Below are 15,949 nucleotides of genomic sequence, written 5' to 3' on the forward strand. Positions count from 1 at the left end.
CTAGGAGGTGTCACTCTAACACTCTGGACCAGGGCTACGAGGGTGTCACTCTAACACTCTGGACCAGGGCTAGGAGGTGTCACTCTAACACTCTGGACCAGGGCTAGGAGGTGTCACTCTGGACCAGGGCTAGGAGGGTGTCACTCTAACACTCTGGACCAGGGCTAGGAGGGTGTCACTCTAACACTCTGGACCAGGGCTAGGAGGGTGTCACTCTAACACTCTGGACCAGGGCTAGGAGGTGTCACTCTAACACTCTGGACCAGGGCTAGGAGGGTGTCACTCTAACACTCTGGACCAGGGCTAGGAGGTTGTCACTCTAACACTCTGGACCAGGGCTAGGAGGGTGTCACTCTAACACTCTGGACCAGGGCTAGGAGGTGTCACTCTAACACTCTGGACCAGGGCTAGGAGGTGTCACTCTGGAACAGGGCTAGGAGGTGTCACTCTGGACCAGGGCTAGGAGGTGTCACTCTGGACCAGGGCTAGGAGGGTGTCACTCTGGACCAGGGCTAGGAGGTGTCACTCTAACACTCTGGACCAGGGCTAGGAGGTGTCACTCTGGACCAGGGCTAGGAGGTGTCACTCTAACACTCTGGACCAGGGCTAGGAGGTGTCACTCTGGACCAGGGCTAGGAGGGTGTCACTCTGGACCAGGGCTAGGAGGGTGTCACTCTGGACCAGGGCTAGGAGGTGTCACTCTAACACTCTGGACCAGGGCTAGGAGGTGTCACTCTGGACCAGGGCTAGGAGGTGTCACTCTAACACTCTGGACCAGGGCTAGGAGGGTGTCACTCTAACACTCTGGACCAGGGCTAGGAGGTGTCACTCTAACACTCTGGACCAGGGCTACGAGGGTGTCACTCTAACACTCTGGACCAGGGTTAGGAGGTGTCACTCTAACACTCTGGACCAGGGCTAGGAGGTGTCTCTCTAACACTCTGGACCAGGGCTACGAGGGTGTCACTCTAACACTCTGGACCAGGGCTAGGAGGTGTCACTCTAGCACTCTGGACCAGGGCTAGGAGGTGTCACTCTAACACTCTGGACCAGGGCTACGAGGGTTTCACTCTAACACTCTGGACCAGGGCTAGGAGGTGTCACTCTAACACTCTGGACCAGGGCTAGGAGGTGTCACTCTGGACCAGGGCTAGGAGGGTGTCACTCTAACACTCTGGACCAGGGCTAGGAGGTGTCACTCTAACACTCTGGACCAGGGCTAGGAGGGTGTCACTCTAACACTCTGGACCAGGGCTAGGAGGGTGTCACTCTAACACTCTGGACCAGGGCTAGGAGGGTGTCACTCGTCCCATCTGGTACCAAGGAAGGTTGGCCCTTTCGTGTCGAGCAGTCGAGCAACATCCCCCTCCTGGAAGTGCGCCCGCTTATTGTTTGGATTGCATATAGTCTTTTTCTTAATTGCTGCATTCCTTGGCCCCTCTTATCGCTGTTTGCAGATATATTTTTACCTTTTTTTACCCCTTTTTCTCTTCAATATGCCAATTAATTCCTCCCCCCCACACACACACACACACACACACACACACACACACACACACACACACACACACACACACACACACACACACACACACACACACACACACACACACACACACACACACACACACGATTTATGGTTTGACGTGACAGTGTTTAAAATGAACACGTTGACATAATCTCTCCTTGGGATGTTTAACCCCAGGAACATGTGAGAATGTACTGTACATTCAAATAATGTTGCTTGAACAAACATAATTTCATATTTAAACAGTATATCATGGGGGGTGAAGGTATTTTTCTTTGACCTATTTAACGGTGTTCCAATGGATGATACATGCAAAATTATATTTTGGGGGGTCTAGAAGACCTTCATCAGGCTATCAAAAGATAGCCAGTTCGTCTGTCCCTCTGTTGGTCTGTACTTTAGTAGAGTTTTTTTAATACTTTTACATTTTACTTTTACTACTATCTCAGATCCAAATATTATACTTTTACTCCACTACATTTATTTGACAGCTTTTTACAAAACCACTTCAGCCCTATAGATTTTGGCCATTTGAAAATAGCCGAGCTTGTAGATTTGTATACATTTGAAACTTGAAATGAGACAATCTGCATAAAGAGTACTTTCTACTTTTGGTACTTTAAGTACATTTTGATACCAATACTTTTGTACTATTACTAAAGTGTATATGTGAGTACTTTTCCCACCCCTGCTGTTGCCTTTACGTGTGCAAGACTTGCTTTTTATTGGTAGTACCTTGGTGCCGTTCTAAGGTGAGTTCAACAAGGTTTGCTTTAATATTCAGAGACATTCTTTAATTTCAAAGGAAGCTCTTGTTACTTACAGTCAGTGTCGACAATAACTGAAACGTCACCAAAACTCATGTCATTAACATGGAGGCCAAACAGTGATCAGCATGTCATCTGTATCTGTGTGAGTGAGTGAGTGAGTGAGTGAGTGAGTGAGTGAGTGAGTGAGTGAGTGAGTGAGTGAGTGAGTGAGTGCGTGCGTGCGTGCGTGCGTGCGTGCGTGCGTGCGTGCGTGCGTGCGTGCGTGCGTGCGAATAGATCTACAGAGCAGTTGTACAGTTGTGTAACCATGGTTAAACAGCTATGGTTTAATATCAATAAATAAAGTTGCAGACAGTCTTGTGAGCAGTTCAATAGGGCATAAAAATGTATTGTAAGTAACATACATTAGGTCTACAGTATACCTCATGCTGTACTGCTGTTTTCTTCTCTTCAATTATTATTATTATTATTATTATTTTTTAAATACCAGTCCTTACCCGTTCGAAAATAGGCCTATGAACACCAAATTATGTACAGTGTGACTAATGCAATTTAATAGAACATATTATTGCTGAATTTATTTTAAGGTGTAATCAGTCTGGTGTCAGAAAGGTGCAATTCTAGGGAAATTGCAAAGTGTGGTCGCACGAATGCCTTTGGAATTATAGGCCCCTCCCACTGATTTCCACCCCTGTGATCATGTGTAAATAATTTGGAGACGATTTGTCCAGCAAAAATCATGATTTGTGCAACAAACCACCCTCGACATGTGAAATTAATTTGGGGTGGATTGGTTTAAGGTTTGACACGTGACAGTGTTTAGAATGAACTCATTGATTGCATAATCTCCCCTTGGGATGTTTAACCCCAGGAATATGTGAGAATGTACATTCAAATTGTGTTGCTTGAACAAACATCATTTCATATTTAAACAGTATATCATGGGGGGTGAAGGTATTTGTCTTTGATCTATTTAGATCTAATGGATGATTCATGGTAAAATTATATTTTGTGGGGTCTGGAAGACCTTCATCGGGCTGTCAAAGATAGCCCAATGAAGGTCTTTTTACCTTTTCAGTTTGTCGGGCCATCGCCTCGATTGATCTGTACTTTAGTACAGTTTTGAAGTAGGCCTATTTGTACTTTACTTGAGTATTTCCAATATGCAATACTTTTACTTCTACTCCACTACATCTCAGATTCAAATATACTTTTACTCCACTACATTTATTTGACATCTTTAGTTACTAGTTAAATTGTAGATTATCATTACTATTATTACAAAACCACTACAGCCCTATATACATTTTCGCCATTTGAAAATAGCCGAGCTTGTAGATCAGCTATTTTCAAAAGATTTGTATACATTTGAAAAACTTTAAATGAGACATTCTGCATAAAGAGATGGGTACTTTCTACTTTTGGTAGCCTGCTGTAAATACATTTTGTACTTTTACTAAAGTACAAATGTGAGTACTTTTTCCACCCCTGCTGTTGCCTTTAGGTGTGAAAGATACTTGCTTTAGAGTAGTAGATACCTTGGTGCCGTTCTAAGGTGAGTTCAACAAGGTTTGCTTTAATATTCAGAGACATTGTTTAATTTCCAAGGAAACTCGTTACTTACAGTCAGTTTCGACAATAACTGAAACGTCACCAAAACTCATGTCATTAGCATGGAGGCCAAACAGTGATCAGCATGTCATCTGCATCTGCGTACTGTACGTGTGCACCTACAGTGCAAACAGTCCACGTGTGTAAGTCCTCATCACACCCACAAGCTGAGAAACCAAACTGTATATAAGAGCATCAGTTTCTCTTCTTCAACACAGCAAGGTCGACAACACAGATCATTCTACTGACTCTCTCTTTCTATTGAAGCAATCATCTTCATCGTCACCATGAGGCTGCTGCATGTGACTCTGCTTCTCTGTGCTGTGATGGCTCTAACATCAGGTGAGAGAGAGAGAGAGAGAGAGTGTGTGTGTGTGTGTGTGTGTGTGTGTGTGTGTGTGTGTGTGTGTGTGTGTGTGTGTGTGTGTGTGTGTGTGTGTGTGTGTGTGTGTGTGTGTGTGTGTGTGTGTGTGTGTGTGTGTGTGTGTGTGTGTGTGTGATATGGATGCATTCATCTTTCACAGTGGACTAGTCAGTTGGTCTCATAGAAGCTCTAGGTTGTATGGGCAGGTTTACTTGAGCAGGTTTAGGTACAATGTCCATCAGACCTGGTTCTAGTTCTCATGTAGGTAGACCTGAATAGCACTGAAAATAGCAGATCAGCAAGCTTGTTACTCATTACGCATAAGCTCATTACTGCCGTGGATTTAGGATTGTTTTTTTATTCCATTATTATTTCAGCAAAATGTCGGCCAACATGTCCAGCTGGATGGAAGATTGATGACGGTCGCTGTTACAAATATGTTGCACAACACTTGACTTGGGCTGCTGCAGAGGTAAGTTGAAATACAGAACACATAATAACTTAAGCATAAACTGTGTATGTATGTATGTACAGTTGGAGGCCATCGATATTGTCCTTTTCTTTTTGCTGAGGTTTGCGTGATCTGCGCAAAAGGACAGTTAACCCATTTTGGGCGGGAACCCCTTTTGATGTTTTAAACATTGTTATAATTTAGCTATTTTTCAAAAATAGCAGACCAAGCTCGTAGCGCGCCACCGAGTGGCGCGCTATGATTTAGAAGGATTTTTTAAAATGTTGAGGTCAGGCCTAAATGGGTCAAATGATAAGGGTCAATATCGGTGGCACCCAACTGTATGTATGTATGTATGTATGTATGTATGTATGTATGTATGTATGTATGTATGTATGTATGTATGTATGTATGTATGTATGTATGTATGTATGTATGTATGTCATGTATTATGGTTTATCTTGCCTCTTTATATCCTCCTCCTGTAGCAAAACTGTTTGGCCCTGTGTGGAAACCTGGTATCAATAAGTAACGCACATGAGGAGACGTTTGTTCAAGGTTTGATGAAAGCTAACTCTCCAGAAGGAGTGCAAGGCGTGTGGATGGGAGGCCATGACCGTGTAAAGGTAGGGTGATATAGACCAGTGGTGCTCAAACATTTTCATGTCAAAGAACCCCAAAAATGATATGGAATTGGTTGCAGACCCTGCTTAAAAAAACATTAGGCATATATGCAAAGATGTGTATTATTTTCAATAGATAATATTCAGTGGTGCACACACAGTAACTTGAGTACTTTCTTAATGGCATTGTACTTTTGACTCTACTTTTCTAGGAAGAGTACATTATGAATGTACATTATGATTTTAACACTGCTATTTTGACTATTATTGATACTGTTTTGTGTATATATACACGTTATCAATGCATTGATAAAGTCGGCCATACCAGTCATGACCAGAAATGTTATTTAACAAAATTCCATGACATTTTAATGTGTACTTAAATAATAAATAAATAAACACTCCAGCACTTTGACTAAAGTAGGCCATTATGTGACTGAGCAACTTTCACTATAATATTTGACCAGGAGTATCTATACAAGAACTGGCGTTGAGTACGTTGCCCACCACTGTTTATCTTCCTCTCTGCTGTCCACTAGGAAGGGCTCTGGCTCTGGAGTGATGGTACCAAGGTGACATATACAGGGTGGGCCGCAGGTGAACCAAATAACGGACTCGTATTTGGCCACCAAGACTGTATGCAGATGTATGGACATTTCCGTGGTAAGTCACAGCAGCCTGAATTAATTCAACGTAGAAAGAAGTGCTCTGTGGTGAGCATATCTCCACCAGGCTGGTTGGCCTTCCCAGGGTTGTGTAAGTGGTGGCGTGCAGCTCTCAGGACCAGAGGAAGCAGTGGACCGAAACGGTTTGGTTCAACTTAAAAGTCTGATTCTTGGAAAGGAAAAAAACATGATGCATGATATATGTTCATCACATGACCCCAGAGATAATGTGTACTGATTTGGGAGGAGTAGCAAAAAGTGTGTTTTACAGAAAATGCAAAATGGTGGAAAATCGAGTTAGGCAGATATGGGCATGGCCTGTCTGGGGAGTTGTGTCATATTGTGTAATGTAAGGAATTCAGGGACATTTTTGGGGTGGACTGTCTTCCATGGCCTACTGGCAGCGTGCACGAAAGGTATGAAAAATGTAATGTATAAGCATGTAACGTATAATCGTTCTATCTTTACAGTTCGATTGGGGAGATGGGACGATCTGAACTGCAATCATGCACTATCATCTGTCTGTGTGAGGCCCCTCCACTAAACACATCGACTAGATACACACACATATACACTGTACACACACACATTGACACAGAATAGGATTTGGGCAGTACATCGCATCAGATGTACTCAGCAGCTTAATATGTTTTGAACGAAAAGTGACATCTGAATGACATCTGATTTCCTACCAAAGTATCTGATAGATCAGATCAGCCACAGTCAGTATGGATCAATGTTTATAATGGAATCCATCACTTTACATCCAAATCATAACACCAATGTTAGAAAATAATTGTGCATGTGTGCATGTGTGTGTGCGTGTGTGCTTGTGTGCGTGCGTGTATTTATCCATGAAAATCAATCTGTCTTAGCTACTATACTGCTTTGCAGGAATATTAACTGGAAGTAGTGACATTTTGTGTTCATCTTTCATCTAATGCTGATAATAAGAGGAACAGGAAATGCTTCATGCTTTTCTTGCATCAATAAAAGACAAAATAAATGTGATCTTGAAACAAGCCAGTGTGATTCAGTGTGTATTTTATACCTATGTTTTAATGTATTCTTCCACAACTTCACATAAAGCACAACATAGATCACTGTTCTCTGTCATTTGATCTATAATTAATTTACCGTCTATGTACTGTACAGTAGATATAGAGATAGCAATCAAACTGATGAGCAACCTTGTATGTTCAATGGTTGTATTTACTTCAAAGCAAGAAGCAAAAGCAAGAAGCAATAAGAACAATATGCACAAAAAGCCATAGAAACATGGAAGACAGAACTTGAGAGAAAGAAGACAATGTAATTAACAAATGAACATTTACAAGCATAGTGTTTATAGCTAAACACTATGCCTAAACCTAAGCTTAACCTCACTAACACTATGCCTAAACCTAAGCTTAACCTCACTAACACTATGCCTAAACCTAAGCTTAACCTCACTAACACTATGCCTAAACCTAAGCTTAACCTCACTAACACTATGCCTAACTGTAACCACGGCATGAAATATACAGTAACAGATCAAACTGAACAATAAAATATTGTACTTTACAAATGGAGGGTTCAATTAAATTAATTAATAAATCACAATTAATGTTAAAAAAGGGTAGAAAAGGGTAGAAAAGAGTAGTCAAAGTCAGACTGTAGTAGGCCTATTCATTATAATCAGTGGTGGGAAAAGTACTCAAAATGTTTACTTAAGTAAAAGTATCAATACTGCAATGTAGAAATACTATAGATCTGTTACAAGTAAAAGTCTAGAATTAAAAATGTACTTTAGTAAAAGTATCGGTATCAAACTGTTCTTAAAGTACCAAAAGTAGAAAGCACTCACTATGTAGAATGTTCTGAGTTTTCAAATGTATAAAATATCTTTTGGATATCTTTTGAAAATAGCAGATCTACGTACAAGCTCACAATGTGTCTGTGTCAGTGTGACCAAACACTGCACTGTCACTTTCATGTTGTGTCCATGTGCAGCAGAGGAGCGACTGGCAGGGCATTAGAGAGAACTCGCTAACACTCTGGACCAGGGCTAGGAGGTGTCACTCTAACACTCTGGACCAGGGCTAGGAGGTGTCACTCTGGACCAAGGCTAGGAGGTGTCACTCTGGACCAGGGCTAGGAGGGTGTCACTCTGGACCAGGGCTAGGAGGTGTCACTCTGGACCAGGGCTAGGAGGTGTCACTCTAACACTCTGGACCAGGGCTAGGAGGTGTCACTCTAACACTCTGGACCAGGGCTAGGAGGTGTCACTCTGGACCAGGGCTAGGAGGGTGTCACTCTAACACTCTGGACCAGGGCTAGGAGGTGTCACTCTAACACTCTGGACCAGGGCTAGGAGGTGTCACTCTGGACCAGGGCTAGGAGGTGTCACTCTAACACTCTGGACCAGGGCTAGGAGGTGTCACTCTAACATTCTGGACGAGGGCTAGGAGGGTGTCACTGTAACACTCTGGACCAGGGCTAGGAGGTATCACTCTAACACTCTGGACCAGGGCTAGGAGGTGTCACTCTAACACTCTGGACCAGGGCTAGGAGGTGTCACTCTAACACTCTGGACCAGGGCTAGGAGGTGTCACTCTAACACTCTGGACCAGGGCTAGGAGGTGTCACTCTAACACTCTGGACCAGGGCTAGGAGGTGTCACTCTGGACCAGGGCTAGGAGGTGTCACTCTGGACCAGGGCTAGGAGGTGTCACTCTAACACTCTGGACCAGGGCTAGGAGGTGTCACTCTGGACCAGGGCTAGGAGGTGTCACTCTGGACCAGGGCTAGGAGGTGTCACTCTAACACTCTGGACCAGGGCTAGGAGGTGTCACTCTAACACTCTGGACCAGGGCTAGGAGGTGTCACTCTAACACTCTGGACCAGGGCTAGGAGGTGTCACTCTAACACTCTGGACCAGGGCTAGGAGGTGTCACTCTAACACTCTGGACCAGGGCTAGGAGGTGTCACTCTAACACTCTGGACCAGGGCTAGGAGGTGTCACTCTAACACTCTGGACCAGGGCTAGGAGGTGTCACTCTAACACTCTGGACCAGGGCTAGGAGGTGTCACTCTGGACCAGGGCTAGGAGGTGTCACTCTGGACCAGGGCTAGGAGGTGTCACTCTAACACTCTGGACCAGGGCTAGGAGGTGTCACTCTGGACCAGGGCTAGGAGGTGTCACTCTGGACCAGGGCTAGGAGGTGTCACTCTGGACCAGGGCTAGGAGGTGTCACTCTAACACTCTGGACCAGGGCTAGGAGGTGTCACTCTAACACTCTGGACCAGGGCTAGGAGGTGTCACTCTAACACTCTGGACCAGGGCTAGGAGGTGTCACTCTAACACTCTGGACACTCGTCCCATCTGGTACCAAGGAAGGGTGGCCCTTCGTGTCGAGCAGCCAAGCAACAGCCCCCTCTTAGCCCTGGAAGTATGCCCGCTTATTGTTCGTATTGCGTATTACATCCCCTCTTATCGCTGCTTGCAGCCCGAAGTGTGTTGGTTTCAGACACTGGACAAAGCCGCATGCACCGCTGGGGATTCGAACCACCTGGCACTTTGTACCACTGCGCTACCCGAGCACCCTATTTTCAGGGCTGTTTTATAGGGGCATAAATTAGGCTTTAAAGGTCAGCCTGCTGGTCATTAATATACCTTAGAGATGCTCCAGTTCTAGGCTAAATAGAAGGAGGGGGGGGGGGGACTTTTTATTATTTCCACACAACATCTCTAAGGTATATTAATGGCATAGTTCAATGTTGAAATTGAGTGGTATTTCCCTTTAAGGTGGTTGAACACAGTTTAACAGTCCATATGTACTTCCGTAAACAAACATTTATTAGCGGAGGGCGGGAGGGGTTGGATTGCAGAAATCTGTCCAGCTTGGCCCATGGAAGAGGGGAGGGGGAGCGGGCCGCCTGTTTAGAAAGTGCTGATGAGGAGGGCTAAATGTAATTTGGGGTGGGGGGCTGGGGTGGGTTGGTGGGTGGCAGGGGAGGGAGGAGGGATGCGGGGGGTCGCATTCGCCAGGCAATTAATTTCTCATCTGTGTGTGGTTTATTTAACGTTGTCGCACGTTTGTCTGCGGCAAAATGGATGCATGTGCGTGCATGCACGTGTGTATGTGTGTGACTGTGAACAACATTAAGTGTTTGTGTGGGTGAATATGTATCTGCATGTATGTGTGTACGCATGCCTGCACTAGCCTCGCGTAGCGATACTAATATCACTGCGTGGATATTAGTCTCGTCTCTCTCAGTGTTAGATTGTTTTCCTGCAACGTCCCGCCCCATATTTGCATACTGGGCCCTGGTTGGTTATAGCCTGGGTCCAGACGAATCTGGTTGGCTCGTCACCACTTCGGCCGTGAAGTCCTCTCACAATTGAGAGGCAGAGGGGCCAGGCTTAATCTGGGGCCAGGGGCCAGGGGCCAGGGGCCAGGGGCCAGGCTTAATCTGCCTGGGGCAAAATGCATCGCAAAGGCAGACGAAAGGCTGCCTATGCGAGGCTATGGCTGCCCACAGGTTTGCATTTGTGTGCGTACGTTTGTGTTATTATGCAGTATTTGTTTTCTTGTGTGTGTGTATACGTCAACGTGCAATGTGCGTGTGCGTGCATACGTGGCTGCGTGCGTGCGTATGTGAACTGAGAGGAATAATGATCCATAGTGAGCAGAGAGGACAAGTCTCTCTGTCCCACTGATTCATAATGCTTCACCTCTCTCTCTCTCTCTCTCTCTCTCTCTCTCTAGACCAGCCTGGTCTCTTGTTATCTCTGACCACCTGCTCCCTATTTTATGCCTCCTTCCTCTCCTCCTCATCCTGCTGTCTCCCTGATTGTTCATCTCCACCACTTTCATATTGTAGTGGATTTTCTGCCCTTGATTTCATAGTCTTTCAGTGTTGATTACTTTCCCTCTCCTCTTCAAATTAATTCATGCATTCATTTATTAATGTGTTCGTTCATTCATTCATTCATTCCTTAACGTATTTGTTTATTTATGTATTCAGTTGTGTTTATCTTTTCTAAGTACAGGGTTTAAGAGGCAGCCCCCGCCCCACTTGATGAGCGAACACTGCAGTGAAATGGTATCAATCCCAACCGCCTCCGTTCAGAGAATCCAATTAGCCTACATGTGAACTAATGCTTAACATTCATTCCACTTTGATTACATTGTTGTGAAATGCATGAGGCAACGCATGAACGCTCTAATTGCCGCACGTGATTGCAAACTAAATGCTTAACTAAATGTTTTTTTTGGGGGGGGGGTCATATTTTCCCTTCACTAATGGAATAATGGCCACAGTGTGTGGAGGACACACACGGTGCAGTGCTCAGGGTTAATGAGAGTCCCATTAAAAGCTGCAATAATCTAGAACTTATTTTAACCCAATTTGACCTGAGATCAGATTCTAAAAATGTCTTCTACATCCTGACAGTTTTCTGAAAAAGCTATGTTTCTATGTCAGTCGTTCTTCGATTTAAAAAAAAAATAGCAGACCTACAAGCTCGTAGCGCACCACTCGGTGGCGCGCTATGAGCTTGTAGATCTGCTATTTTTGAATAGCTAAAGCATAACATGATGCCAAAACCAAAAGGTGTTCCCGCCCAAAATGGGTTAATGAATAAAACATTATTTTAAGCACATGAACCCTAGCGTCCCTATTCGGGGTCGAACAATCGTGAAAAATGTGTCCATTTACAAGCTCACAAGCAACACGGCACGGTGTGAGCTTAGATGGGCTAATTTTCAGCAGAGATTTGATGTAGAAAAAAGAAAAAAAATAGTGGACCTAGTATAGATCCCTGGGGGACCCCGGTCAACTAAGTATATAGGGTAGAAGTGGTTCATGAATAAAACAATGGACTAATGAATCTTTATGGTAAGGGTTTTCAAATGGGGCTGTGTGTGCACCTAGGTGTACAGGGAGGATAAATAGGGCTATGTGTGCACCTAGGTGTACAGGGAGGAAGTAATGGGGCTATGTGTGCACCTAGGTGTACAGGGAGGAAGCACTGCAGTGCATGGGGTCAATGAGAGAAAGTGGAAAGTGGAAGAATTTATTTTTACTATATTGAGTGATAAAACAAATTAATTTATTCATTAATTTAGCCATTTTCCTCTCCTTTACAATTGCAAAAACGTGTGTCATCATGTTTGGGCACAACGACAGCGACTAGGAGAATGAGGCTACGCCCTCGGACACAGACGACTGAATTCCTCTCCTCTAAATATTTCAGGTGAGGTGCAGCAGATAACGGAATGACATGCATACAAGTACACGCCACGCACAAATTGCCAATTAAAATCCTGAGACTTATTTCCAATGGCCGCTAATGAAAATGAATCCCAACATAATGGTAATCCCCAGCCAGTGGACCCTGGGTGCTTCAACATTACCCTGGCAGCACTGGAAAATTCATTAACGCAAATTGAAATGAATATCGTGTTCACTGTACTGCTGGGTTCACCCTAGCAGTGACAGAAGCTACAGAAATGACCACGCGCTTGTCAGTTACACTGTCTCAGACTTGCCATTCAAGCGTTGTTCAACGTGCTCATTGTGTGCATCTGTGTGTGGTAGCAACAAGCGCTAAAAAAACCAAATAATGGCTTGGGTTAAAAACAACAGGGAACTGGCTGGTGGCAAGAATTAGTTTTTCCCCCATTACAAGTATTCATTGTGTGAAGAGATAAGGAGATGGGGCATGGTGAAGAACTTTACTGCGTCATTGGAGTGCTGCAAAAAACTTGAAGCCAGCTCAACTTTTCCCTTGTCAGGTTGTATACAGGCATTGAAATTGGCTTGTTTGTAGTGTGTTGCTTTGTTGATGCTAGTGTGAACTAGCAGCAAGAGAGGGAGAAAAAGACATTAGACTTTGAGTCATGCATCCGAGAGAGAGTTTGGGAAGGACAATGCTCGGCCATGGGAGGCTGAGGAATTTTCCTGAGATATTATGCCTGTGAGATTTTTCTCTTTTTCTCTTCTTTTTCAAGAGAGACCTTGCAAACACATTCTGAAAATCAAACCATGTATCTGTGTATCTGTATCTGCCTTTGTGCATTTTGTATGTGAGTGTGTGTATATGCCCGCCATAATAAATGCAAGTCAAGCTCAATATGTGTGCTTCGACTGCATCTGTAAGCAGCAAAACCTTGAAAGGAAAGTCTAAGCTAGCACTATTTCAAATCTAAATGCGCGTGTGTGTGTGTGTGTGTGTGCGTGTGTGTGCGTGTGCGTGCGTGCGTGCGTGCGTGCGTGCGTGCGTGCGTGCGTGCGTGCGTGCGTGCGTGCGTGCGTGCGTGCGTGCGTGCGTGCGTGCGTGCTCACAACACAGACAGAGAGAGGGTAGCTGGCTCGATCCTCCAAGAATTATGATTAGGAAACATGATAAATTGAGCAATACTTTTATGGTTGTAGTATAGCCTTAAAGGCTCACCCCCCAAATGACTATTTGTCTATCGATTACTCACGCCGTGGAGACTTGAATTCATGGAGTCTTTCCACAGTACATTGCAGTATTGATACTTTTACTTAAAGTTACTTAAAGGAAAGTCTAAACTAGCACTATTTCAAATCTAAATGCGCTGTGTGTGTGTGTGTGTGTGTGTGTGTGTGTGTGTGTGTGTGTGTGTGTGTGTGTGTGTGTGTGTGTGTGTGTGTGTGTGTGTGTGCGTGTGTGTGCTGTACTATTAGTGCCATAGAGGGTATGCGCATGCTTAAAGTGAATGGCACATCGAGTGGCAAATCGAGTGGCAAAGCAACATGCAAAGTGAGTTTAACATTGTTTAACGTTGTTTAATGCAATCAGATAGGACTTTTCTGTGTGGATGTATGGGCTGTCAAGGCCAGAAAGTAGTTTTTTGCCACTCAGTAGGCCTTCCTGCATAACTTCCTGGTTTGATGATGATGTCACGCGCATACCCTCTATAGTTATAGTGTTCAGCGTGAAGCTCAACAGCTGCATTGTAGCCCTTTAGGCTGCCCCAACAGTGCCAAGTTGGGTCACCCAGCGTTATTGCAACTGTACTCAAATGGACATACATACATAGGGACAGACACACATAGCTGTGCGTTGGAGCGGTTATAGGCACCGCACAAAGATGTACCACAAACTGACCTTGAGTATGAGCGGGGAGGTGGGCTTGAGCTCCAGGATGCCAGAGGGGCTGAGCGGTTCGAACACGGGGTCCGGGTAGTAGCTGAACGTCTCGTTGACCACCACCAGCGCGTGCACGTTGTCCATGTAGAAGCCCAGCTCGTCTGGACCCGTCCCCGACTCAGAGAAACCCAGCTCCGAGTCAGCCACGGACGGAGCCAGACACACCATCACCGAGTTGTTATACACCGTACAGTTCTGAGGGGGAGAGAGAGAGACACACCATCACTGAGTTGTTATACACCGTATAGTTCTGAGAGAGAGAGAGAGAGAGAGAGAGAGAGATGGGGGGGGGGGATACATTTCCTTCAGTACTGTACAACTTTGAGATACTTGTACTATACTATACTATTTCCAATATACTTTATTGTTCTACTTTCAGAGGGCAGCGGTGGCCTACAGGTTAGAGGAGCGGAACTTTGTTGCCAGAAGGTTCCCAGGGTTCGATTTCCCTCGACCGGCAGGATAAATCTGGGTGGGGAAGTGAATGGCCACCACTCGCCCCTCCACCAACACCACTGAGGTGCCCTTGTGCAAGGCACTGAACCCCCAGCTGCTCCAGTGGAGCTGCACAGTGACCAACGGTATAAAGTAAGACTGTGGTTGTACTAGTCAGCTCCCAGGATTTAATGAGTATGTCTGTCTACGTTGCTGGAATGTATAGTGTTTAACCTGAACTAATAATAAATCGGACTACGGTTTCATTCCCCTTTTAGTGGGATTTTACATTGCCGTATTGGTAGTTTTCCTTTGTAATAGTAGTACGTACAGGCTCTGAGTGCTTGTTCTACATCTGTCCTCTGCTGAAAGGTACATACTATCCTTGGCCACATTTGCATAATTCCTACATTTCTATAGGAATATATATATTTATATTCTGATCCAAATGGTGTGTCGCATGTAAGTGGGTCTATGCGGGTCAGTGGCGAATGCTGGAGGGTTCTGGCACCGCTAATAGAAACACTTTGATATACAGTATAGTTAAATTGGGGCGGCAGTGGCTCAGGAGGTAGAGAGAGGCCACTTGGGAATCGGAGGGTTCCCAGTTCGATCAAGCTTAGTGTCGAAGTGTCCTTGAGGGAGAAACGGAACCCCCAACTGCTCCCGTCTTTCATGGTTGCCTTCACTATATCGGTGGGTGAATGGGTGAATGTAACACACGCTGCTTTTGGAGGAAGGTACTATGAAAATGTACCATTTACAAGGGCATGTATATTCAGTAATGGGTTGAATCTTAAAGCCCAAAGCACACCGGTAGGGACTCCTTGGGACAAAACCGTTTTAAGGTTAGCCACACCAATGCAACTCAATGAGTTGCATTGGTGAGGTTGACCTTAAAAAGCGTCTCGTCTCGACCCGACCCTTTGGTGTGGTTTGGGCTTCAGTGGTGCACCGGTTAATCAAACCTATCAATTTAATTGATTGATATGGGTGTTGTGGAAGTGGTTCTTTTTATCACCAAATTAATGAATGAATTGATTCATTCATTCATATACGTCATATACGCCAAAATAGCAGTTCTACAAGTTAAGAACACGTGTCATCGTAACACGTTGTGAGCTATTTTCGCTATTTTTGTGTGTGGCCGTTATACTGTACACCTGTCACCTTTGTACTTTGCACCTCTCAATTATGCAATTACTGGGCGCCCGCTGGCCAAGTGGTCCAGGTGCATGCCACATTATAGGCTTTGGCATGACAGCGTGTCGCGTGTTCGAGTCCCATGACGACCTTTGCTGCGTGTCTATCTCCTTCTCTCTCTCCCTCTTTCCTGTC

General features: G+C 44.8%; 1 protein-coding gene across 1 annotated transcript in view; it reads right to left on the reverse strand.

Moving 5' to 3' along the window:
• Positions 1–15,949, reverse strand: part of LOC306917440 (plexin-A1-like) — a 240,816-nt gene that overhangs the window by 101,927 nt on the left and 122,940 nt on the right. The window contains exon 13 of the mRNA XM_079495664.1: positions 14,135–14,371. Coding sequence (XP_079351790.1) covers positions 14,135–14,371 — 237 coding nt within the window. The remainder of the gene's footprint in view (positions 1–14,134; positions 14,372–15,949) is intronic.

The sequence above is a fragment of the Electrona antarctica genome (assembly GCF_951216825.1).
Source record: "Electrona antarctica genome assembly, chromosome: 2".
Lineage (NCBI taxonomy): Eukaryota > Metazoa > Chordata > Actinopteri > Myctophiformes > Myctophidae > Electrona > Electrona antarctica.